Source organism: Taudactylus pleione, unplaced genomic scaffold (assembly GCF_031769625.1).
Source record: "Taudactylus pleione unplaced genomic scaffold, aTauple2 ptg000086l, whole genome shotgun sequence".
NCBI lineage: Eukaryota > Metazoa > Chordata > Amphibia > Anura > Myobatrachidae > Taudactylus > Taudactylus pleione.
The window spans coordinates 32,821,860-32,849,177 of record NW_028284488.1 but is presented as its reverse complement, the minus strand read 5'-3'; the positions used below and the strand labels follow the sequence as shown (position 1 = coordinate 32,849,177).

At 42.9% G+C, this 27,318-nt stretch overlaps 1 protein-coding gene across 3 annotated transcripts in view; it reads right to left on the bottom strand.

Annotated features, from left to right (window-relative positions):
- The window catches only part of GSAP (gamma-secretase activating protein), a 195,551-nt gene that overhangs the window by 64,920 nt on the left and 103,313 nt on the right, over window positions 1-27,318 (bottom strand). For all 3 annotated transcript variants that reach the window (XR_015877836.1, XM_088468827.1, XM_088468828.1), the window contains 8 exons: window positions 26,797-26,840; window positions 26,420-26,508; window positions 25,556-25,633; window positions 21,356-21,433; window positions 19,612-19,704; window positions 18,285-18,505; window positions 12,408-12,477; window positions 9,390-9,472 (listed from right to left, as the gene is read on the bottom strand). Coding sequence is in view for 2 of the 3 variants with exons in the window: in XM_088468827.1 (XP_088324953.1) it covers window positions 9,390-9,472; window positions 12,408-12,477; window positions 18,285-18,505; window positions 19,612-19,704; window positions 21,356-21,433; window positions 25,556-25,633; window positions 26,420-26,508; window positions 26,797-26,840 (756 nt within the window). In the remaining variant the exon portion in view is untranslated. The remainder of the gene's footprint in view (window positions 1-9,389; window positions 9,473-12,407; window positions 12,478-18,284; window positions 18,506-19,611; window positions 19,705-21,355; window positions 21,434-25,555; window positions 25,634-26,419; window positions 26,509-26,796; window positions 26,841-27,318) is intronic.

The following is a 27,318-nucleotide window of genomic DNA, read 5'->3' as shown; positions in this document are numbered from 1 at the left end:
AGCGTTCACCATGCGTTGCAGAGAAGATGGCCGCCGAGGAGCAGAGAGAAGCTGGCCTGGGGGAGGAGCGCTGACACAGGACCAGTCAGCACAGTGCAGAGAGGGCTGTGTGCAGCGGGGGAGGCGCCGGCTGTGAGACAGGGAAGGCGCGCTCCCCTGGCATGCATTTAACCCCTGGGACGCCGCAGCGCTACCGCTCTGCTGCGGTCCGCTGTCCCAGGGGGTAGTGGAAGCGCAGGTTGGTCGCCTGGCTCCACGCTGCAGCCAGTCCCCAGGGAGCCCCCTGCCTGGGGACTTAGGACCATGTGATCAGCGGGGACCCACCGCGGAACCCCGCTGCTTACCTCTGTCCCCCTTGAATCCGGCCATGGTCCGGAACATCTGGGGTCACCGCTAGCTGTGACCCCAGACGCCCACCAGCATCCCCGGATCAGTACCGGCGTTCTGGTACCGGCGGGGTGTAGGGAAGACAGCATGGACGTCAGGACTGACTGTCCATGCTGTTCATCCAGATGTGCAGCCACAGCTGCATGAAGAAAAAGCTTCAGGGGCTCTTCTAGCCCCCACTCCAACAGGTGCACCCGACTCCGGCCGGGCACCAAACTAAACTGAGGTGCCTTGGCCCGGGGGCGGGGTATAGGAGGGGGACCTAGTGCATCCTGGGAGGCTGAAAGCTTAACTCTTTGGTGCCCTGCGACTGACGTCACACCTATACCCCAAGGTATCCTGTGGATACCCTATGGACCCTGAAGTAGAAACACCAGTCTACCCGTCGAAGGCTTTTTCTGCGTCCGTGGAGAGAAGTACCATCGGTATCATTTGTGGTAGCATATTCTATCAAGTCGATGACTTTAATAGTATTATCTTTAGCTTCTCTCCCCGTCACGAAGCCAACCTGGTCAGAATGAACTGTGTTCGGTAACCACTGCTTGAGACGATTGCCTATAAGCTTAGCATGTAACTTTACATCCACATTGAGAGATAGGTCTATAACTTTCGGGGAGACATGGATCCTTCCCTTCTTTAGGTATAACCGTGATATGAGCGCCCAGGGACTGGCCAGAGAAAGGGGTCTCAGCCGAGACACCATTACAGGCACATAAAAGAAGGGGGAGCAACCGATCCTGGAAAGCCTTATATTAAGTAACTGGGAACCCATCAGGACCAGGGCTTTTCCCACTTGGGGTCGCTTTAAGAGCATCTAACAATTCTACCTCCGTAAAAGGTACATCTAAAGCCTGGAGCACCTCAGTAGAGAGAGCCGGAAACTGAATACCATCCAGATATCTCTGCACCTCCGACTCATGACGCAAACATTCAGATGGGGATCGAGTCGAAGTCAAATTATAGAGATCCGAATAATATTTTTGAAATACATTCGCAATATCCGAGTCAGAGGAGCAAAGGGTACCCGACATATTTTTAAGTTTTTGGATATATGTGTGAGACCTCTGTTCCCGAAGTGCTCTCGCCAGAACCTTCCCTGGTTTATTCCCCCATTGATAATATTTATGGCGACAACATCTAAAAGCTTTCTTAGCTCCCTCATTCAATACAGTATTAAGAGATTCTCTAGCTCTTTGTAATTCTACGTATACATCAGGAGCAAGAGTTCCTTTGTGTGTCTCTTCAAGCGCTTTAATTTTGGAAAGTAAAGAGTCCCTGCATTCCGTTCTTTGCTTTTTAATAAGTGATCCCAATTGTATACATCTGCCCCTGATGACACACTTATGGGCCTCCCATATCGAAATCGGGGAAACATCGTCAGTCACGTTGGACTCTATATATTGATCAATAGCCTCTAGCAATTGAGCTCGGCAATTAGTGTATCTAAGACACTGCTCATTAAATGTCCAGCGCCAGTGACGATGAGATGGATGTCTGACTCTCAATCGCAAGGAAATAGGTGCGTGATCTGAACCTGTTATCTGGCCAATTTCCATATCTTCTATTAAATCTAAATGGGAATGACCTATAAGAAAATAATCAAATACAAGAATAGGACTTATGTGGAGGAGAATAAAATGCATAATCTCTCTCGACAGGGTGCTGCAACCGCCAGGTATCCATTAACTGAAATTCATGTAAGATCGTTCTAAACTTACGAGACTCCTTGTGAGATGATCTAGGAGCACCAGAAGAGGTATCTAATTGGGGTTCTAGAACCCAATTAAAATCACCCCCCACAATAAATATACCCTCTCTATGGTGTTCAATGGCTTCCAAAGATTCACGTAAAAAACGTGATTGGCCCGTATTAGGGAAGTATAAATTTACAAAAGTGTACCGCTGTCCAGCTATCGTTACTTTGACAAGCAAACTCCTACCATCACCTATAGGTACCTCTTGAGCACCAGATAAATTCAAACCCTTGGAGAATAAGATGGCAACCAACCCTAGTCTTAGCACCAGAATAATTATTAAAAAACCCAGAAGTGTAATGACGGGAAAGTAAAGTGGGGGCAGCATCTCTTTTAAAATGTGTCTCCTGCAGGAAAGCTACATCAACCTTGTCTACATGGAGTAAATGGAGGAGATTAGATAGTTTAAGACCTTTTACATTATTGGAAAACAATAACAGATTAGCCATAAGTAAAACAACGTTTACAGACCCACCGACGAGGCTTCTGTTCCGTATTGGTTGTGTCAGAGTTCAGCCGGGGATCGGCCGTCCCTTACCGTCCCGCCGGCTTCCTCTGACTTCCCGGGCAGTCGGGCGGCTGGTGCGGCGACGTGGGAGGTGCTGAGCATTCTCCCTGATGCTGGTGTCTCGGGCGGTCTGGTGCGCGGGGATCGGAGTTCCTGTCATGGGCGCCGCCATGACACTTCCTTCTCTGACTATCCTTCCTTCCTTCCCTGACAGTCTAGCCGGTCAGCTGACGCTGTGGACCAATCAGTGGGCTTCCAGGGGTATATATCCGGCTCCTGTGTATCAGGTAGTTGTATGAACAACCATTGTCGCTGCTAGTGTTACTAGTGGTCTCTCGTTCCAGGTTCCCTTGCTTCCAGTGATCTATTCCTGTGTGCAGCTATATCATTCATCTCATCAGTGCTTTACCATCTCAGCCTGTGTGCAGCTATATCATTCATCTCATCAGTGCTTTACCACCTCAGCCTGTGTGCAGTATACCTCCATTCCACCAGTGCGTTACCACCGCCGCCTGTGTGCAGTATACTATCCATTTCACCAGTGCTTTACCATCACAGCCTGAGTGTAGTTATACGTACCCACCTCTCCAGCATCATAATCTCTGGCTGGCTCCAGTACCACTACCCACCTCGTTACTGGACTCTGTGGTCCCTACCTATGTGTTACAGTATTGCACCGTGGTGCACTCTTTCTAACCGGCAACCCAGTAGAGTGTGTCCGCAGTGCACACTTCCTTGTACCTCAAGTACAGTGTCCCTACATGCCCCTTACTGGCACAGACCCTTTGGGCCACGAGTGTACGTCTCTCCTTTCTCCAGTGGGCTTTGGTCACCTAGTCAAAGGACCGCGACCTGCTTACGAGGTGCAGCTCAAGCCCATATCCCGATTGGTGGGGTCACTGGCGAACACCATATCGTGGGTTAGATTCCGCACCTTTGACTAGGTCTCGCCAACGACCAAGACCTGTGGATGCGGAGGTCGTACATTCAGGTCCCTCGCCTCCGTTTCCTCCCGCAGTCTCAGGCCTCAGCTTCCAGAAACCAGCCTCCCAGCGTGACGGGTCGTCTCACTTGTCAGAGACATGCACACCGACTTCTGAAGGGGAGGGGGAGGAAATGGGTGCGGGAAAAAACATTGGGATAGGGGAACAGACAGAGACAAAGACATAAACAAATAAACACTATGGGAAAGCCCATATTACTGAGCAAACCTAGTAATAATACACATTTAACAAGTAAACATGTATAACTCTCTGCATAAGAAGCAGTCTAAGGCCCGTATGGGGACACAGTCAACATATATACAGCAGAGAAAAGGAGAATTGAGGGTACTAGTGTCCACGACACCAAACTATAATCTCGTCGAAACTCAACAAGAATCTCAATCAAAGATTTCTATCTAGAATATTCAGAATAATATAAGAAAATACACAGCAGGGGAAACAGTTCAAAAACTACAGCAATCAGATAAGATATTAAGGAAATAACCATATTAGAACATGGCTAAGGTATTAAGCACATCAACAGATACTATAAAGCACATAGCTATCTAATGAGATGGTTTAACTCAAGTGGCTGTCGAATTGTCTTCATCAGGGGAGTGACGTGACCTGCGCCTGGAAGATTTACTCTTCTGCCAAGCTTCTTTCTTAGCAACGGGAGCAACAGATGGTTCCACTGGGTCGCACCAGTTTGGAATTGCTATTGTAGGGAGACCCAACGTCGAACAAAATTGCGGTATATCTTCATGATCTTTAAGGATACATAGAACTCCTTCATGAAACACCTGAACACTCAAAGGGAATCCCCAACGGAACCCAATATTCTTTTTCCGCAATTCTTCAAGTAGTGGTCAGAGTAGTCGCCTCTGGTGTAGCGTGTGCCAAGATAAGTCCTGGTATATTTGTATAGAATGACCATTAAAGTCAATATTGTCGGCCAATCGAGCCTTTTTCAATATATCCTCCTTGATCGTGTAATAATGCAGGAGACATAATATCCCATGGCTTTTCCGAAGGCATGTCTTTAGGGCGTAGCGCCAGATGTGCTCGGTCAAAGTGTATCTGAGAGTCTGGTGCCGCCTCCAACAACTCATTAAAGATTTTTGTCAGTACATCTAATCGGCGCTGCATATCAATCAACGATCTAGATTGGCGACGACAAACAGCATCCAGGTCAGCAATTTTATCAACAACCTCATCTCGATGCTCTTCTAATGATTCAACTCGTTTCGCCACTTGTGTCAGGTCTGATTGGAAAGCCGCTAAATGGACCTTAACAGATTTCTGTAGACGTTGTTCCAACGATTGCAAATCTTGTTGGATATCTTGTCGTGAAGGCAGGGAGCGTAGATGAGTTAAAATGTCACTAATTTCTGAATTCCTATTCTGTGTAGAGGGCGACAGATGAGGAGAATGAAGTTCAGGAGTCTGACAACCCTCCGAGCTACCTGAAGCCATTGGGGAAGACCTGGTTGTAATAGGGTCTGGCGTAAAGGAAGATGTAGCTCCACATAAAGTGTGAAAAGCTGTGGTCTTAGTAGATTTAGCTGGAGTGGCGGAAGATTTTTTATTAACGCTGCGTCTCCCCATAAGGTAATGCTGTGTGATGCTTCAATTGAGATGAACTTTTATGGACGGTATCATGATACAGGTGCCCCTCAACACAATGTGATCATGATCTAACGGGCATCCTTCTCATCAAGTTGGCCACATCCTGCCGGGCAGAAACACACCCCCTCCAAATTGGGGCATGAAGGTGTACAGGTATACGTCTGATAAAATAATGGAGCCCAGGTAAAGTACAGTGCCGGCAGAAATAGGTCAGCTTAGAAGGGAATTTATAGAATAGAGTTACCACGAACTGCCACACGAGGGAGCCAGAGCACCAAGAATCAGAGCTTTATATTTGATAGTGAGGAAGCAGTGTTTTAAAGTAGTATATTCTCAATATCAGAGTACTGACAGGTCATCAATACACAAAAAATGTCACTCAATACCTTGCAAATCTCTCAGGTTCTAGACAGCTGGGCCACGTGCAGACATCACACTCGCGTCCTCTAACAGCGGCGTCCCCTACCTCAGGTCCCAACTACAGCAAGGTGGGCCAGTCACAACCTGCAGAAGTAATATACCTCCCGGCTCCGCAACCTATGCCCCCTATACCTGAGATATAACCAGGCAGATGCCGTAAGCTGGTCCCCCACGGGTAATAGTTGGTGTTGGTTTTAACCCGGTTGCAGTACAAGGGATCAGTGGGAAAAAATGGCAGCTTTTCGCAGGTGCTCGGGCCTCGGCGTCACTGGTGTATCAGCAGCATTTAATGAGGCCATCGGGTCAGGGAGACTCTGGAGAGGGCTGAATGAGTCACTCGTCAGCAGCAGTAGCGTCCGGCGGCAACACCCGGCGGTGATCACAGCAATTAAGGAGCGGTGGAGCAGCCGCAAGCCATGCCTCCCCGCTCTGGACGAAGTTTACAGGCAGCACACAGCGGGAGTGTCGGCAGGTGGTGAGGATACCAAATCAGCCACAGGTAGGCGGAAACCGCTCTCGCGGCGCCAGCTAAATGTCTCGCCGTGCGGCAGCCCAGAAATCAAGGCCCCGGCTTCAGGGCCGACAACTAGGCCTCAGCTCCCAGGAGGGCTCCCAAACGTTCCCCCGCTCTGAGAACCCAGCCGCCATCTAAGGTGAGGTAATCGGGGTCGTAAGGCACAGTTTGCGCCTAAAATCAGTCCCACTAGCGAGGCTATGGGCTGTGTAACCCGGGACCCGGCAGGAGCTGTACACAGACACGTCTGGTCTTGATGGCCACCAGACCATGCCCCCCAGGAACATTTGTTTTATTGGAGGCGGATATAGCTACAATCTCACAAAAAAGCCGCTCACAATTTTCCTGCCAGCCATTACAATAATTATTCCACTGCCTTATGTATCATGCTGCCCATAGCCCTTCCATTGTAGAATTGGGCAGGGCCATCTCTACTGTCTGTTTCATATAATTGTATCTAATTTTTGTCATGCACTTTAGAAAATAATAATTAGAATAATAATAACACCCTGTGAAGACTAGAAGTAGGAGGTAAAAAAAAGGTAGTGGGTAAGTGGTGTCTTGTGTGAGTGGTGTTAAGTGATGTAAAGAATTTGTGGAGAGTGGCAGGCGGTGGAAGCCATAGCAACTTGTCTAACAGAGCATATAAAACTGCTAGGACTGATTTGCCAGAGTGTGGAGGCCACTGTCTTTGCTGATATACTGGTGTCACTCTGTAATATGATGTTGCCATGGGTAACTTCTACACTGGCACAGGTCTCCACTCTCTTCACTGCTTCATACATCTACTCCACAGTGCTGTTTCTTTGCACAACATGGCTTTTTGGAAAATCTGTGTTTAAAGGAAATGTTATTGTCCTGGTATTTAGGATATTGTATTAAAATTGTTGCAATTGGAACTGCATGCTGATGGTCACAGATTTTTAGTTGGGTTATTCATAAATTAATCTGTATTAAAAAGAGATGTCATTTTTGAAGGCCCAGATAACGAGTCACCACAAGGAATATTTTATGTGCATTCCCATGTCACTGTTAATGTATCAACAATGTTGTTGATTTCAAAATAATCACTATTGGTCTTTCCTGTCAAGTTGATCTAAGTGTAATCTTTAGAATGTAAGCTCTTCGAGCAGGGACCACTTCCCTCATGTGATGTTCCATCCCTTACTTATTATGTAATCTACTCTACAATCCCTACAACGGCACCTAACTCACGGGTTCTGCCACTCTGCTGCTTCTTTGAGTGTCACATTGTGCGCGCGCTCTATATCTTGTGTTCTGGGATGAAGGGAAATTGCAATCATCATCGCGCCTTTTGTACGTCGTTCTGAGGTGCTAAAATAAAATGCAAATATTTTAAACTTTAAAAAAAAAAAAAAAAAAGAAGACGCTTTGCCCATCTAGAATTGGACATAGTGGGGGTTTAGTTTAATGGATAGTCTGCTTTCATGTAGTTTATTGTTTCAGAGTTTGAAGGGAATGGCTTATTAAAGGTACATGGATGTGCAATTGGATCTTTGATACAGTACAATGTAGCATTATGTAAAAAAACAATATGGTGCTGGCAGAGGACGGATGTGAATTGTTTATAATGGAGCCTATTATGAACAATGATAAAGAATACATCTGCATAAACTCTTATGTCCTTGCCCTCATTTTGAGAAGTTAGCTGCAATTCAAACTGCAGGGGATGGCTTATTTCATTGAATAAAAACAGAATTTAAACATTTTATCTTTTGGTTATTCACTGGGGTCTGGCTACGCTCTCAATTATATGTGTGCGCAGTCCAGGCAACCAACTGTGTAGGTCAGGTAGCATAGTAGAGTACTGAAAACACGATTTTAAATTACTGCACCAGGCTCTGAAAAGAAGATGGGTCCCAAGGGCAGGTTTTATTTTTGCCTCAGAAGGACCAATATAGGAAGTGAAAGCAGGACCTAGTTCTTGTTCAGTATTATATTAGATTACTTTTCTCCTTTATTTATATGGTATCACAGGGGGTTTGCAGCACCTTACAAAAGTACATAAGCAGAAACAGTGCAAACAAAAAGAAAAAAAAAAAGAAGAAATGTAAGACTTACAGGCAGGAAGAAAATTGCACTACATGGGATAAAAGCTATGTAAACATTGTTGCATTTGCAGTCATAATACCCCAAAAAAACAGTACACACTAGACAATATTTAGTGTACCAACCTCGTTAGCACTGGGACCTGGCGGTGTGCCAGCATTGGCAGATGTGTACTCACTTTCCGATTTTGCGTCTTTTTCGGACAAAACTGTCTTAATCGCAATGTGATGTAACCAAGGTGAACCAGGAGACTGCACTGAATAATTTGATATGCAGAACTAGTTTAGTTTATCTAGTGTGTGACTGTGTCTGACTTCGTATACGAAGTGCTACAATACAGCGGCCGCAGCTTTTTTTCACGCCAAGTTTCATCGTGCTTAATTTACAGACTCGGTCACACACAGATATACAAGTGTTGCATATCAACTTCATCAGTGCAGTCACCGGGTGCGAGTAAGAAATTTCTGGCTGAAAAATGAAGCTCTACGCAGGCAGAATTGCACAGGACCTGGCAGCTCACCCACACCAGATGTCTTGCGTTGCATGGTGTATTGAGGCCAGGTGTATAATGACACATCTGTAGATATGCATTTCTCAAAACAAGACATTTAAAATATATTTGATAAAACTATTTTCTTTGGAATCAAGTGAAACTAAATATCGGCATTCAGGTTATGTCCAAAGCCCAAAAAGGAGATGTTCTTTTCTTTTAATAATTTTAAAATGCTACAGTAGAAATGTACAAATCTATTCTGGAGTCTATATTGATACATTAGGTATCGCAACAGCGATTACGCACGGTCGGCCGATTGTTGCTACAATGGTACTCTATGTTACCGATGATTTTGCAGACTTGCAAAGTATTACAGATGTGAGTAAGGAGATGTGGACGTCCTTATGTTAGAAATCGCAATGCCGGCGCAGCCTAACATAAGCATATTTTTGCAGGGAGACTGCGTGCGTAATCGCAGCTGCGATCGCAATAGTGATCCGTAATTAATCAGGCCCTAAGTACATACATTTTAGGAAAATTATCACATACATCAGAAAATCTAACTTTTTCTTCAATATTAAAATTTCTAATGACATTCTTTGCAAATATAGCTATTTTCACACCAATTTACCTTATTCCAAGACGACACTGATGTATATGGCAACTGTTTATCCAGATACATTGACTCCAAACTCAAGCTCCTGTGTATAGAAGCTATAAAAAGGCATAATGTGAATAAAATAATTGTATAACAAAATTATATGCTTGTAAAGATTGAATTAGAATGTAAGATGCAAAGTACTAGGAATAAGACGACATGCACTGGAACTGGAGGGAGGTAGGTTCAAAGGAAATGTGAGGTAATATTACTTCATGGAAAGGGTAGTGGATAAGTGGAATGGCCTCCCATCAGAGGTGGTAGAGGCTAACACAATCAAACAATTTAAGCATGCTCGGGATAGGCACAAGATTATACTTACAAAGGACTAATAATCAAATAGGGTTGGAGGTTACAAAAAGTTATTTTTTTTTTTTAAAAAGGGCAGACTAGATGGGCTAAGTGGTTCTTATTTGCCACCAAATTCTATGTTTCTATGTTCTTTTAAGAATTTATTGAACTTGACAGGATAACATGCATGAAATAAGACCAATACATTTGGGAAACGTCCTATTACATTTACATTTCTGGTGTATGCACATTCACTGACCCTAGAATAGACGACAACCAATATCAGTTATTTGTCTGCTATAGATTAGTAAAAAGATCATCCACTTAAATAGAGAAAACCCTTTATAGGTCATTCTTGATGCAGTATTTACTATTCTATAGAACATTTGTCGATTAGGTGGTATGAAACATTAAAGTATGGTAAAAAGGGAGCTGAGCAGTGTCAAAGAAAGTCAATGAAAAAAAAGACGTCCAAGCGTTTTTTGGCTTACGCTGCCTTAATCATTAAAGATATCTCACAACGATGGACTTCATTTTATACCATGTAGAGATTGATATGTATTATCTGGTTTCTCCAGAAAAACACAGAATATAGGCATGCGGCATATCATTTTAATCAGCAGAAGCTGCTTGTGTGTCATATTCACATCACATCATATTCACATCATACTGCGAATGTATTTGAAGGCAAAAAGAAGCACTCTGTGCTACTTCCGAGTGGCATGTAGCTCACACGTTCTGTTTAAAGCGACTTCTAGCACATGGAGGTAAGCTTTATGTGGGCACATCTGTAGTTGCTTGGGTTTCCGTATCCACACTATTTATAAAAGGACCCCATTTCCTATAGAACATAACAATGGAAATTCAGCATTTCTATCCATGTTCATGAAATTAAAAAGCTTTTGCCTAACTTCTGCTATTAATGGGGAGGAGGTGGAGAAGGTCCATTTATGCAAGATTACTTTATGAGCTAATGTGACTACCACTGACAACCATGGGCAGACATCTGCTGTAGAGGCAGGAGGTACATTTTACATAATAACATGGATAAAGTGTCAGGGCATAAAGAAAGGCAAAAGGATTTGTTAATGAAAACTAACATTTTGTAACAGAATCTTATTATCTTAGGACAGGTCCAGAAGTAATGGAAAAAGAAGCCCATTCTCTTTTGCATTTTGGACAATAGCCAGGATCATCAGGAATAAAGTTAATTCATTATGCTTGGCAGATATAGGCTCTATTTATTCATTTTAAGTCGATTCCCTGTAGCTGAGTGGAGTGTATTCAATGCATAATGAATCCTCTCATTTAATTTAATAAATTCTTCTGGGTTCTCAAGAGACTGTAGAACCCTCTTCCAACCAAGAAGCATGAGAGTCCAAAGAACTTCAGTATCTCTACAAAGTAGATCTTTTTAAATTTTTTATTTATTTAAAACTACAAAAAGGCCCGTCCTCATGATGATAATCAGCATGGATCATTAATCCTGGGGCAGAGGAGTTCCAGCAGATGTGTCTCCTGACAGGCTACTTGCCGCTGTCTTTATCTCTAGGTAAGTGAAGGTACATAAACATGTCTTTACATTACTTTGTCTATGTTAAAACATAGGCGGAACGCATAAATGGATGAAGGTCAAATCAAACACATTTTTGTAAACATGCAGGGCTGGATTAAGGTCTGTGGGGGCCCCTGGGCAACAAACATGTGGGGGCCCCTATTAAATGTGACGAACTGGGGGTATGCGCAATGGGGACCTCAGAAGTGTCAGTGCACACAGTAGTGGTGCCCTTTATGCAGTGCCCCCTATGCAATTCTCCCATTAGTAGTGCCCCCAGCAGTCATGCCTCCTGTAGTTCTGCCCCCAGTAGTAATGCCCTTTGTGGTAGTGTTCCCAATATTAATGCCCCCTGTATAAAATACTCCCATTAGTAATACCACTGTAGTTGTACCAATAGTAATGCCCCCTGTATGTGCCAAATAGTAACGCTCCCTGTATAAATGCCCTCAGTAGTAATACCCCTGTAGTTGTGTCCCCAGTAGTCATGCCCCCAGTAATAGTACCCTCTGTATAAATGACCCCAGTAGTAATGCCCTTACATTAGTGCCCCTATTAGTAATGCTCCCTCTGTAGTAGTGCCCCCTGTAGTAATGCCCCCATTACAGAAGCCGCTTGCACTAAAAAAAATACTTACTAAGCCCCGCTCCCGCCAACGAGCAGTCCACTTGGCTGCTACTCTGCACCATGGGAGAGTCGTCATGAAATCTCTGCCATAGTGCACTGTGTGAGCCGGAGCCCGGAGCTCATGAGCTCCAGTCTCCGGCTGCCGCTGAAGGGAGGGAGCCGGGCGCCTGCTGGTTACAATCTCAGCGGGCATCTAGCAAATGGTGCCTCCCTGCGGCACCGGGGTTAGGTTGGCCGGACGATGCGGAACTGGTTCAGTCTCCTCCGGTTCACTTTAACCCCGATGGGAGTGGGGGCCCAGGGACGATCGCCACTGTCGCCCCCCCGTTAATCCGGCCCTGTTAACATGTACAGTTAAAATCAAATAAAAAAAAAAAAAAAAAAACTTATCGTACGTTATAGAACAGATTAAATGAGCTCCTATGTACTTAAAATTAATAAGAAGTAGAAGTAGAGGGAGATAGATTAGTGTCATCATACAGTTATTCAGAAATAAATCAGAAGCAGAAACTGAATACCAATTATGAACTCCTGTATGGGGTCAAATGTTATACATGTTGACAGGTTGTCACAGATCCATTCAATGATCTGGAAGACAAAAATCATTACAACTATATACATATAACCATCAGAAAAATGTTGTACGTACATATTCCTCTCTGGGATATTTTGTTTACGGTTTTACTTCCTGGCAGTGGCACAAATTAGAGTTAAAAGTCATGAATAAGAAAGGAGGGGGGAAATTAAAAAAAAAAAAATCACAACACTAATTCTGTTCATCATTAATTTAGATTAGAACAAGGTGGAGGGAGGGAGAGAAAAATAAAAACAAACAAACACACACACATACATAAAGGTGCAGCACTCCCCTCTCAATAAATCAAGCAGAGACCAAAGGATCAATAGGAGCTATTGATCCTTTGGTTTCTGCTTGATTTATTGAGAGGAGAGTGCTGCACCTTCATGCTTCTATTTATCCCTATGTGAGGGCACCCCTGCAGGATTTGGTTTATTATCTGGAGTGCCGGACCTGGAGACATATATATAAATCAAAGATAAAGCAGGCGGCACTCACAGGACTCCAAAAAAAAAACGTACCGAGACTGTTTAATTTACTCCAACGTTTCAATCTCCTTTATTGGAGATTGTCCACAGGGAAATAAAGGAGATTGAAACGTTGGAGTAAATTAAACAGTCTCAGTACGGTTTTTATTGGAGTCCTGTGAGTGCCGCCTGCTTTATCTTTGGTCTGCATTATCGGGGAGCTGACAGCACCCAGGGAGGGCACCAAGGCAAGTACATATATGGCATACAAGTGAGTGCCGGCCTTTGGAGATGCATGTATGTAAGTTATACACATACATACACACACACACATACATATATATATATACACATACATACATATATACACACACACACATTATATATATATATATATATATATATATATATATATATATATATACATACACATACACACACACACACACACACACAGTACCAGTCAAAAGTTTGGCCACCTTCTCATTCAATGGTTTTTGTTTCATTAAAATTATTTTCCACATAGTAGATTAATACTGAAGGCATCAAAACTATGAAAGAACACACATGGAATTATGTTGTAAACAAAAAAAAACAAAAAAAAGTGTTAAATCAAAATATATTTGATATTTTAGATTTCTCAAAGTAGCCCCCTTTTGTTTGGATGACAGTTCTTAATCAGCTTCATGAGGTAGTCTCCTGGAATGGTTTTGAATTAACAGGTGTGCCTTGTCAAGAGTCAATCTGTGGAATTACTTGCCTTCTTAATGTGTTTGAGACCATCAGTTGTGTTGTGCAGAGGTAGGGTTAGTACACAGTGGTCATCACTATTTGACTACTGTTTTAATCCATATTATGGCACCAACCACTCAACTCAGTAAAGAGAAACATCATTACTTTAAGACATGAAGGTCAGTATATACGGAAAATTTCAAGAACTTTGAATGTATCCTCAAGTGCAGTTTCAAAAACCATCAAATGCTATGATGAAACTGGCTCTCATGAGGACCGCCAGGAAAGGAAGACCAAGAGTTACTTCTGTTGCAGAGGATAAGTTCATTAGAGTTACCAGCCTCAGAAACCGCTGCTTAACAGCACCTCAGATTAGAGACCACATAAAGTCTTCGCAGAGTTCAAGTAGCAGACAAATCTCAACATCAACTGTTCAGAGGAGACTGCGTGAATCAGGCCTTCATGGTCGTATTGCTGCAAAGAAGCCACTGCTGAGGATGAACAACAAGAAGAGAATTGTTTGAGCTAAGAAACACAAGGAATGTACATTAGACCAGTGGAAATCTGTACTTTGGATCTGATGAGTCCAAATTTTAGATTTTTGGCTCCAACCGCCACGTCTTTGTGAGACGCAGAGAAGGTGAGCGGATGGTTTCTACATGTGTGGTTCCCACTGTGAAGCATGGAGGAGGTGGTGTGATAATGTGGGGGTGCTTTGCCGGTGACACTGTTGGTGATTTATTCAAAATTCAAGGCACACTTAACCAGCATGGCTACCACAGCATTCTGCAGCACCATGCCACCCCATTTGGTTTGTGCTTACTGGGACCATCATTTGTTTTTCAACAAGACAATGAACCCAAACACACCTCCAGGCTATGTAAGGGCTGCCAAGAAGGAAAGTGATGGAGTGCTGCGTCAGATGGTCGGCACAATTTCAGCTTGCTTTAAATGAAATGTGAATTCAATTTAAATCCATTGAGCGAGATACAAAAATATTCCATACTAGGAGATGCATAGTCAGTTTTTCACCATTAATATTTAAAGCTGGGTACACACTAAACAACGTGTGTACCCAGCGATGCAACACACAACCCCCTCGCCAATGGGCTGACATTTTGGGCTGTCAGTACACACTTGCCAATCTGGTGCCCGATCGTCCGGCATGCTGGTCCCCGCCGCATAGCGGTGCATTAGATAGTCAGCCGCATGCCCTGATTTGACTGCATGTACAAAAGCGATGTGATTTACAATCCCACGGAGCGAGGACTACACAAAGTAGTGCATACACACTGCATGATATTAATTTGTTGTTCCGATGTTTTGGAATCGGCCAAATCATTAAAAATATCTTGTGTTTACCCAGCTTCAGTTTGTTCTTTGATACTGTAAACTGAAGACCCTATTGCAACCACATTGTAAAGCTCTTATCTTAAATTTTGCAATTATGTTCCACATTTAAAAAAATATTTGTGATCGAGAATGGAGCACCAAAAAGAAAAACCACAGTAGGTTAACAGATAATACATACTTCTAAAAATCACAAAACACAGATAAAAACAGGCTACTGTAAACCACCAAGCATGGCTGGGTATTAACAAGAAGGCATCAATTTGTCACTACGAGTGTAAAATCACCACTTCGCACATTAATGATTCAATGGGGGCATCTTCACTAAAATTTATGAATCTGTTGCATGAAAAGCTCATGCTTGTGTCAGTCATATAAACAGGATTTTTGGTATCGCCCTTAAATCCATTGCTTCAAAGTCCATCAAGTCCAGTCAGGGATACTGCTACCAATTGGCTGTGTCGAGAGTGCTGGAGCTAGGCAAACTTTCCAGTTACAAGGAAGTGTGTAAACAAGAGAACAGAGAAACCATTAGAATAACTAGAATGGCAGCCAAAATCTGCAGCAGTGCCACCTGGAGTGCCCTTAGGATGCTTCAGACTGTCACGTCGCTGCCTTTATTGCTACATAACACCCATTCTCTACTCCATTCACTGGCTGCCTGTAAGATGGTAAGTCTGCTTTAAGATAGTTTTACTGACTTTCAAAGCCAGGGTCTAAGGTGCTTGAAGTAGCTTTTCAATCATTACACCCCCACTTGCTTAAGGCCCCCCATACACCTACTGACCGGTTGCGCAATCCTGTAATTGGATTAGAAACACCGATCCACCAGTCGAAAATGCCGACCTACGTCCATCGATGTTCTGCTATCAGTCAGAGGATCGGTGAAATTCTCCATTTTAAAATTTCACCAATCCTGCAATGCCGGACTGCAGGATTGTAGGAACACAGTTATCCGTCGGTAGTGTATGAGCCCCTTAACTTTGATATGCAGATGATGGACTATTATCAGTGGCCAGAATATCCGTCAATTCATTTGGGGAAAAAGCTTTTAAGATTTGCTCCTCCAATTCTCTAGAACTCGCATCCTCCCACAGTTTGAGAGGCCAGAAACCTCAAAAACAGATTCAATATTTAACTGTCAACAGTTTTAGTTTACAAAAAAGAAAAAAAAAAAAAAAGATAAAATCCAAATGCTTAGTTCTCTTTTCTGTACACATTTAATTTTTTGTATTGTGTTTTCTTTTTTGGGGGGGGGGGGGCGGGGGCAGGGGTTAAATGAAAATGTAAAACATTGAGTCTTATTGGGATAAAAGTACTATATAGATAAAATTATGTTTACTTTCTAAGTCATCCATAGCAAGTGCCTTATATATAGCATTCATAAAATTGGTTAACCAGTTGGCACCCTATTTTTGGAAAATAGAAAGAAAAGTACTTTCCTTAGTGGGTTGTTAGTCACTTTTTCTTCTCCCTTTAAGCGTTTTGCATCATATGTGGGAGACCCTTACATAGCGGCCACCAACGTTGGTAGATTAGCGGTTTTTGAACAATGCGTTGGAGTTTTCCACCCCTTGGGGATGGCAAGGCAGTTACAAATCGGATTCAGGAAGCCCGTTTTCAGTATTCTGCCTACCCCACACATCTCGTCACTCAAAAGACATTGTCCTAAACCTCATAATTCTATTGCACCCCTTCTACACCTTTTATTCTTTTCCGTTTATCATTCCCCAATAACACTGTTCTTGTATGTTCACTAGCACTTAGTTATTCCGCTGACTTTACTGCCCACAGTGGACCTACACATCACCCTACTGCTCGTGAGAGTTATCGCCACCATTAGAAAATTGCTTCTCTTATGGTTACAGTTTCTTTTGTGATGTGTGTTACTTCACAATCATACGTATACTGCTGTCTGCAATGGGCCACTCTCGTTTGAGTTTTCCTACCATTGGTGTCTGTTTATGTTATGAGTCCTCTGTGTATTCTCATTGAAACCAATAAAGAAAATTTGCATTAAAGCCCTCAATTTGGAGATCAGTTGACCACATGTTATAGCTGGAAGGAAGGCCACCTTCCACGCCATAAGCTTCAAATCAAGTGGCTAAAATGGCAGAACCTGAAGAGTTTAAAGGACCAGGTTACGATCCCATAGCTCCATAAGGGGAATATATAGAGGTTGTATTAGGTGTATAATCATGTGCAAGTTTTTAATTTTGAGAATCTAAAGCCAATTTAAAAAAAACCCAAAAAACTCTTACATCTTTAAAAAGGAACTCAGGCGTTGTCAGGAATCCAAAGTAGACATAAAAAAAAAAAAAAACGACAACCTGAAAGCAGACAAAGAATCCTAGATGCTAAGACCAAACCACACAAATCAGTCCCTGTAGTAGTAATATGTTGAAATGGTTTTATTTAGCTCTCCACATGTCTGTACCACTGCTCAAAAAAAAAATACACAACTCTGCTCTCTCACAAAAGCCTGGTTTCAACAGCCATGACATGGAAGCCAGTCGGCTAAGGTCCACAAATGAATATGCCACTGGTATTCATCAGTACTTACCTTGCCTGCTAGGTCCAGCGACATCTTCCTCGTTGGCAGGGTCCTCCGCTCAGCTGCTGGCAGCCTATCACTGACAGCAATGGGCTTCTATGTCATGCGCGACGGGCAGTCTGCGCATATGCATGACTGTTTAACCTGGTTTGGACCCAGCAGTGCCTGGAAAACTTTGCTGAAGCTGGAAAGGCTGCTGCCGGGTCCCCTTTGCCGGCAATTGGGACAGCATCGCTCTCGCCATCTAAAGATGGCGAGAGCGATGCAGTGACAAATAGCGGTAATCTTAGATTACAGTTTGTTAAATATTAAAACAATGACATAACCCCTTTAGTACTCGTTAAACGGGTTATGTATCTTGTCAACTGCGGCCATTTATCTCTCTCCACTTAATAATTATCCAAGGCTTAGTACATCTACGTTCTTCGGCACTTAACTAAAAGTGAGGGAGGTTTGAGGAGTGGAAGAGCTTTATACTCAAATAAATTAACCTTTTAAGTGCTCAGCGCCTGAAACCTCAACACAGCCCAATGGTAGTACTGTCTCCCAAATTGGAGAAGGGAGAAATTGTGTACTTGCAATGGACACTTTGACATCACACAGTAACTATCACTGCAAATGTGGCTCCTTTGATATGTTATCAAGAAAACACTACAAAATAAATACAAGAAAAATAATAAGATCTTAAGCAAACACATTTTTTTCAGAATATTACCTGTGTTTCCCATTGCGGTTGGAGATCCGGGTGTAACAAGAAGTAGTGCAGTGCTGCAAGCCGCTCACAGTCCTGTCTACTCTCGGTCAGGAATTTTAGAAGCTGTGACTGGTTTACAGTCACTGAGAACAGAATTCCTGTACAATATTCTATTACACAAGTCTTCATAATGGACCGCATAGGACAATCAGAGCAAATACCACTTACTCTGGCATTCCCACCTGGAGAAAAGAAGAAGTGCATTTCACTACTTCATACAATAATAAATGAATGACATGTATGCATTTGGGAAACCCTAGTGAGTAATGTTTTCTTTTACATTTAACACAGAACATTATTTTGTTATGGATATACATTATGAATAGGGAGTAATGACCATCCCAATCTATTAGTATGATGTTTTAGACAAATAGCGCACTCCAAACCTTATCTGCAATATATGGTCTACATTGCCCTGTCATCAACCAGCAAATATTCTTCCATGTTGTGGAGACATGATTAAAGTTAGACAGAGTATTGCATGGAGTAATAACTTCCTGTTTGTGCCTTTTGTCTAAAAGAGCTTTGTGTCAGCTGTGTTCTGCAATGTTGTAGCTCAGAATCCAGCTTCCCCACAAAAAGGTACTATAAAGTAAAGATTATGTTCTCTTGGGTGCATGTATACCATCTGGTTAAATCTTGAATGGAGTAGCATTCCCTTTACGCTTGGTATAAAAGTAGGAGGACATAATTCTTTTAAATTAACTGCACAATAAAAACTTGACAGTAATCAGAAAGTTTCAAATGTATGAGAAAACAACAGCAATAGGTTTCATAGTTTTTAGGCGTTTCCTGGGTCACCTGTCTGCTTCATCAGAAAAGTATACGTTTCCTGGGTCATCAGCTGCTACTTCCGTACAACTATTCTTCTTCGATTACTGGACCTCACCATATGAGAGTTTTGCTTGTGTTTTCTTTTTTAAAGAACCAGGGAGTATCCAGAAGGCTATTACACCTTTACAGATCTACAAAGTAAGGGTGAGGCAGCACTCCCAGTTTACAACCGAAAGTAGCATGGGGTGAGGTCCAGTGATTGGGGTGGCAAGATGTCCAAAAGCAGTGGCTGATGACCCATTCTTCGGTTACTTGTCTAATGAAGCAGACAGGTGACCCGGGATACACGGAAAAACGCTGAAACATCTTGCTGTTACTTTTTCGTACATTGAAAACTATTTGATTTGTCTCCATTTTTTATTATTCAATTAATGCAAAAAGAATGTGATATAAGAAAATTTAAATATATCATAATAATGAATTACTGTAGATAGTAAACCAAATCTGCTCTCACCTGCTAAAAACAAATTATAACACATCAAGTCGGGATATCTTGTGTTTATCAAGTGCAAAAAATGACCAGGCAAGTAAACAGCGACATAGCCATCTGGAAAAAGACAAGAGACAATTAAAATACAAAGATTTAAATTAGGGCCTATCAAACATACTGCAAAAAGAATCCAAAATACATTTTGACCCAAAACTCCTCTCCAACAACGGTAGTACATTGCAATCTTTTAATAGAAATGGGAAACCGGGATGCACGTAATTATAACAATTCCAGAAAATACATCATATGCAGTTTTGACATAAGGTGATCAAATTAGCCCTTCGACCAAAGTTACTCTTCACATAGGGATAGAAAAATCAAAGCTTATGTAATACCCTTCTAATTCTTGTGCAGAGCAGAAGGGGAATCCATACGTGGAGCTGTTCCAAAATTGCGGTCTTGCAAATGTTTCATTTTTCAACAGCAGCCTTGGCAAAAACAGATGCAATACACATCACTTAAGAGGGTTGTGACCATGTGGACTAATAGGAAGCCATTGGTCGATGCAGTCACTTTGTCCAGCCTTTCATGTGGTTCATTTTAAACTCCTAACAATAAAAAGGATCAGATAGGCAGAGCACATAAAACAAGTAATTACATGGGCCCACTATACTATGGTATTTATTCTCCAAACACGGTTGTGGATTTTTGCTATTCAAAACCTAAACACGTTTAGATGTGTTTGTTGTGACCCCTGTATTTATTTACTATTATAAAATCTGGCAAAGCCTGTGTCTGGTACACGCTGAAGACACCCCATGGTGGTGACAGTAAAAGATGAGTGAGTGGAGGGTTTTTCTGTCCCATAGGTAGACGTGGCAACGATATGCTGGTTATTGTGCAGCTTATACCTCAATGTGTCGTACCCAGAAATCTCACAGAAGAGCAGATGCGACGACGAGTTGAATTGTGCAAAAACACCATTCAAATGTCAGAGAGGATACCCGATTTCCTGACATCGATTGGAACGTGTGACGAAAGGTGGATTCGTCACTATGATCCTGAATCCAAACGACAGTCCAGGGTATGGAAACACGCGAACTCTGTGAGCTTCCTACGGTGTGTAAAGTTCTGCTTCTGCTGTTCTTTGTGCATGGTATGATCCCATAGCACTGGATTCCCCCATGGTCAGACAATTAATGGTGACTACTATGCAAACATCATGAAAACCCATTTGCGTGGAGCCATGAGGAAGAGAAGATCACATTTTCTGAAGAAAGTGTTTTTTGCTTCAAGACAATGCCGACCACATGTTGCTGCTGTTGCATTGGCAGCACTGACTGAATTTAATGGGACAGCACTGGAACACCCTCCATATAGCCTGGACTTAGCGCCCTGTGATGTCTGGGCATTCCCAACCCTGAAAACACAACTGTGTGGAAGGAAGTTCTCATCAAATGTTGAAGTGAAAAATGCAACAGCTGCAACACTAAAAGTAATGTCACAAAACAGTCTAATGCACGTTTCTGAATTGTTGTTGAAACGTTACAAAAAAAAAAAAAACAATTTATTGAATGTGAAAGACACTACTTTGAAAAAGAAAAATGTTCAGATCCTGTGGAGTCATCCGATTCTAATAAAAAAGAACTCATTACTTTTCAATCACCCTTTGCACATACAGGGGTAGGAATAGGGGAAAAATCAAGGGGAGACAGGAGGAACAAGGGGCAAGAACAGGGCAGATGGAAGGAAAAGGCTGTGATCTTACCAATATTTATGAAAGATAATTTCTTGAGCTGCTGAGAATCTTCCATTGCAGTTGGGACTTTAAATGTTTTACTGTATCCTAAAAACAAAATTACAAATATAAATTTATTTTTAGTTAATAGACCCCACCCAGGTGTAATTTTATGTCACATACCGACAATGTTTTATTTAGTTTTTTCATTCAGCAATAAGTTAAACTAATTCTAAATCTCTTCTTACTTCAGAACAGATAACAATGCTTTCCCACACAATCTGTTAACTCCACTTTACCCCAATGATAGTGTGGCACACTGCAGCACAATGACACAGCGTTTAAAACTTGTGTCTCTCAGCGCTGAGGTTATGGCTTTGACTCTGATCAGGACCACAACTGTGAGGAGTTTGTATGTTCTGCCCATGTTTGCACAAGTTTCATCTGTATTATCTTGTTTCATCCCACACTTCAAAAGACATAGGGTTTATTTGTTGGGAAGCGAATTAACCTGTAGGATTGAATCAGCAACAGAAAGTTCAGCACGTCTGTCCACCACTATCCTGCAATGTAGTGAGCACGATCTGCCTGAAAACACCGAAGAAGGGTGTGAATTGAACCCTGGTCAACCTAATGTGTACTCGAGATGCCCAGCTGGGCAAAGAGAAATTAATAATAATTCTGGAGGACTTACTTGTCCTTTTAACACGCTCATCTCTAGGTCTAGGAGGATACAATAAAACGCCTTCTGTAATAGTGACAGCTCTGTCAGACTGAGCATTCTTAGGGAGCCACATGAGCACCCCTAGCTACTGCCATTCGCTATGCCACAAAAGGAGATTTAGGTGCTTCCCTGTTAAATCCTTTTCTTTGATTCCATAGGGGACACAGGCTTTACGCTGGGTATAGGTTGGTGGAATGGAGTCTGGGCACCACACAGTTAATACATGAAATTCCTCAGCCCAGGTTCCCTCCCCCTCATACCCCGTCCCCTGCCACAGGCACCTCAGTTACGTTAACAAGCCTAAAACAAGGAACGAGAAGGAGGAGAAAGAAGACAGCACGCACTCAAGTCCAAACACACAACAGATGCAGACAGGAGAACCAGAAGCAGGGCAAGGCCCATTAACCAGGTGAGTCAGGGGGGGCGCCCTGTCCCTCCTATGGAATCAAAGTAAAGTATTTAACAGGTAAGCACATAGATCTAATTTTGTTTTACCTCCATAGGGGATACAGGCTTTATTCTAGGATGTTCCAAAGCTAATCCTAAAAGGGAGTGGACGCTCCTGGGCTTAGCTGAGAACTCTTCGCCCAAAAGCTGCATTATGAGAGGAGAAGGTGTCAAAGGAATAGAACTTTAGATATGTATGGGCAGAGGACCACGTGGCCTCTTTAAACAGCTGCTCCGCAGAGGCACTACGTCGCAATGCCCACAAAGTCTCTACCAACTAGGTAGAATGAACCCATTGCCACGGACGGTGCAGAAAGATAGTCTGCCGCATAATCATGGCGAATAGTCAAAACACAACCATCTGGCCAGAGGCAGCTTAGTAGCCGGCCAGCCCAGTTTGTGAAAGTCATACAGGACAAAGAGCATCTGTCTTGCTTAAGTCCTTAGTCCGGTTTGCATAAATCCAAAGGGCCCGCACGACATCCAAGGATGCCTCCTCCGGAGTAAAATCTGGAACCTGGAAAGAAGGAACCACAATCTCTTGATTAATGTGGAACCTGGAAACAATCTTAGGTAGCCTAATCGCGTACGCAGGACAGCCCTATCCTGATGAAAGATCAGAAACCACAAGCGAAAGGACACTGCACTTAAGTCCGACACCCGCCTGGAAGAAGTTATGGCAAAAAGGAAAACAGTCTGCCAGGTAAGCCAATGAATGTCCACTGTGTCTAAAGGTTCAAACGGCAAAGACTGAAGAGCCCTAAGAACCAAAATCCCAAGGAGTCACAGGTTGTACAAATGGAGGCTGTACGTGGTGAACACCCTGTAGGAAAATCCGCACATCAGGAAAGAGTGCAATCTGTCTCTGAAAGAGAACAGAAAGGGCCGAAACCTGCACCTTCAGTGAAGAAAGACGAAGGCCCAAATCTAGCCCCACCTGCAAAAAAGACAGAGACAGAAAGACCTGGGGTCAAGATTCCTAGCCGAACACCAGTCAAAGACTTCCAAACTCTATGGTAAATTCTAGTAGAAGAGGATTTATGGGCATCGAGCATTGTACTGACGACTGACCTGGTAAAACCCTTACCTCTTAAGACAGATGTCTCAAGAGCCACCCCTTCAAAGTGTCAGCAGTACCTCGGAACCTGGTAATTGTGCAGAGACGCCATCATGTCAATGTCCAGCAGGCCCCACCGAAGAACCAGGAGGTGAAATCCATCTGGATGTAGGGCCTATTCGCCCGAATGAATATCTTGACGGCTTAGGAAGTCAGCTTCCCAATTTTGCAGTCCAGGAATGTAGACTGCCGACAGGGACGGAAGATATCTCTCTGCACAACGGAGAATGCGACTGACCTCCCTCATGGCGCCCCAACTGCGAGTGCTGCCTTAATGGTTTATGTAGGCCACCGCAATCGGGTTGTTGGACTGTACCTGGCAGAGCTAGACAGAGAGCTCTGTAAATCGCTCGGAGATCGAAGACGTTAATCGGTAGCTGGATCTCCTGAGCTAACCACTGACCCTGAATTGTCTGATGACAGGTTACCAGCCCCCACCCTCGAAGACTTGCGTCGGTGGTGAGAAGGACCCAGTTTTGAATCCAGAAGGGGCATCCCCTGTTTAGATGAGACCCTTGTAGCTAGCACAAGAGGGAAGGACGCACTTCCTAAGAGAGATCCACCATTTGAGACCTGAGCTGCAGATGGGATATGTTCCATCAGGCTAGAATCTAACTGGAGAGGTCGGGAATTAAACGGAGCATACTCCACAATGTCGAAGGTGGATAGCAGAGAACCCAGAATCTGCATGCAAGAGTATTGAAACTCTGATGAGTCAGAAATAAACATATTTTATGCCTATAAGCCTCAAACTTTGTCCGACGGAAGAAACACCCGCTGAACTCTGGCGTTCAGCAGGGCTCCCAAATGCACCATCTCTCGAGATGGAGTCAGATAAGACTTCTTCCAATTGATGACCCATCCATGGGCCTGGAGAAGGTCCACTGTGACCAGAATGTGGTCACTGAGGATCTCAGGAGACTGGGCTAGATGAAGTAAGTCGTCAAAGTATGGAAATATTCTGATACCCCTGCTCCGAAGATGAGCCGCCATGATCTTTGTAAATGCACGAGCAGCCATGGACAGTACAAATGGCAAAGCTCGAAATTGGAAATGCTCCCCCTAAACCACAAATCTGAGGAACCGCTGGTGACTGAGATGGATGGTAACATACAAATAGGCATCCTGGATGTCCAAGGAGCCCATGAAGTCCCCCGGTTCCATAGCCAATATGATGGAGCGAAAAGATTCCATGCAGAACTTGGGAATTTTCAAGAACTTGAGTGACTTTAGGTTGAGAATCGGCCGGAAGGAAATCTGTTTCCTCAACAGAAAGAGGCTGGCATAGAAGCCCGTGCCCCGCTGAGGCGAAGGAACCAGAACTATAACCTTGGAGGGCACTCCCGAAACCCTCGACATCTACCCCCCTCACCCAGGACACGCGGCAGCCCTCTTTCCTTTCCCCATCCTGCGCCAGCTGCGGCTTCCAGCTCCGGTCGAGTACACTAGCCCAGTCACCAGCGCTGCGGACGCCGGTGCTGGGGTGATGGAGGAGCAGCGCGGGCATCCTTTAGAATGCCTAGCGCTGTTTACTCAGTAAAATAAAATAAAGTTAAAAAAGTATGAGCAGGCACCAACACTAGAACTGAGGTGCCTGTGGCTGGGGGGGGAACCTGGGCTGAGGAATTTCATGTATTAACTGTGTGGTGCCCAGGCTCCATCCCACCAACCTATACCCAGAGTAAAGCCTGTGTCCCCTATGGAGGAAGAAGAAAAGGGGAGTTCTGGGGTACTGGATTTACAAGCTTGTTTCTGAATGTTAGCAAACATGGCAAGCAGCACTATATTCGTTACACAAATATAATAGATCATCAAAGAAGGTATAGTTGCTCTAGCAGTACACTTTAAAACATACTACTTACCAACTATTGCATAAAGTATATGATTCAAATAGTGTTTCTGCAAGTAATTGTCAACATTACATAAACAGACAGGTGTTTACCTTTATGTAAAAATGCAACTACATAAGTGAGTTCTTGCAACGGTTTTGGAGGTTGATAATAAAACAGACACAAACCACCTAAAGAAAATATGTAAGAAAAAAAATTATAGATAAGAGAAATATGTGTTACATAAATTATTAGACATTTCAACTGCCACAGATGTCCCCAGTGTGCTTATTTAGGACCTTAACTGGCGTGGTCGCATGGAATGCAACTGGGCTTTAGCTAACAAGGTCGCTTCCCACAGAACTGCGCGGTCCCGCTGCGTCCTCCAGCTTTTAATAAGTGTGCAGAACGGATTACTCGAAAATGTATGATTTTGTTTAATGAAGTGGTTAATAATGTAAAATAAGACCAATAAATAGGTTTGCAGTGGGTTTTTTTTTAACACTAGGGGGTATATTTACTAAAGTGAGAGTTTTTAAAAATGGAGATGTTGCCAGATTCCACTTAACATTTAACTAGTACCTTCTAGAAGATAATAGCTAGAATCTGATTGGTTGCTAAGGGCAGCATCTCCACTTCTAATAACTCTCACATTAGTAAATATAACCCTAGGGCTGCAAGAAGAGAGTCCTTCAGAGTCAGTGCCTCACTCCCTGCCTTTTTCCCACCTTGGCTATAGACTGGAAGAAGGGACAACAGTTGAGATGGTCAGCTCTGTATGTGCTGAGCAGCCAAAGATAGAGCAGGAAGCTAAAAGTTTCTCCTGCAAGGCCTTTGACTGAAGCCATGCAGAGTGAGTGTCAGGCAAGGACCATTAAAAAAAAAAAAAAAAAAAGTTTACTGGTTCTTTCCATAATACTTTGTGCATGCATTTTGTGGTGTTGAATTTTCATACTTTGTGGGGGGTTTTCTCATACCTGTCTTATTTGTAAACACTTGTAGATTTGGATATGCTGATTTTCCACTTCCTCGGTCTTCAAGGGGATCATACCCCAAATTGATCAGACTAAAGATAGGAAATTTAGAAAAATCAAAACTTATAGATCACACATATTAAAACCCAACAGATCATGTTCTCATAATTTTAATCTGTGAAAACAAATAATCTCTGACCCTGCAAAATAGACTAACCCACCTGTGCATGATTAAACAAAAAGTACAGAAAACATGTCCTGTTGGGGGTAATTGAGGACAAAAGTGGAGAACCCCTACTATAGAGAATCAAAACCTACCTACTAAGTGCAAAATCGTAACACAACTGAAGACTTTTGAACATCAAATTTGTGATACTTGCCTTACCCCTTCGGCAGCAAAGGAGATTTCAAGAGGGACCTCAAACTTTAAGAAAGAAAAAAATCAAAAAGGTCAGTTGAGTTTTCCTAATCGATTACAAACGTTCAAATGTAGACGACACTCAAGATACGATTTTCTATTGACCCTTAGTTCATTCTGACTCTGTCTAAACACACCATCATGCCAGTCACACACCTATCTTTGCATCTCTGATATCCTGGAATTTTGAGGTAAACTTGTGATTATTTTGCGCTGCCTGCAACATGGTGGTGGGGCGAGCATAATTTAGAGTCTTCACACAATAGAGCACAAAAAAAAGGAAATAAGGGATTTCTGAAACTTTTAATACTAAAATAGGAGGAAAGTCATCAGGGCTTGGGCCAGACCAATTTTTAAGATTTCAAAACTTATATATAGATTGTATATTAACAACAGGTAGACTTCATAAAATTTGACCTTCCTTTTCTTGATTGTTAACAGAACTGTGGTCAAGTGAGATATTTTGTGTGTGTATTGGGCCTGT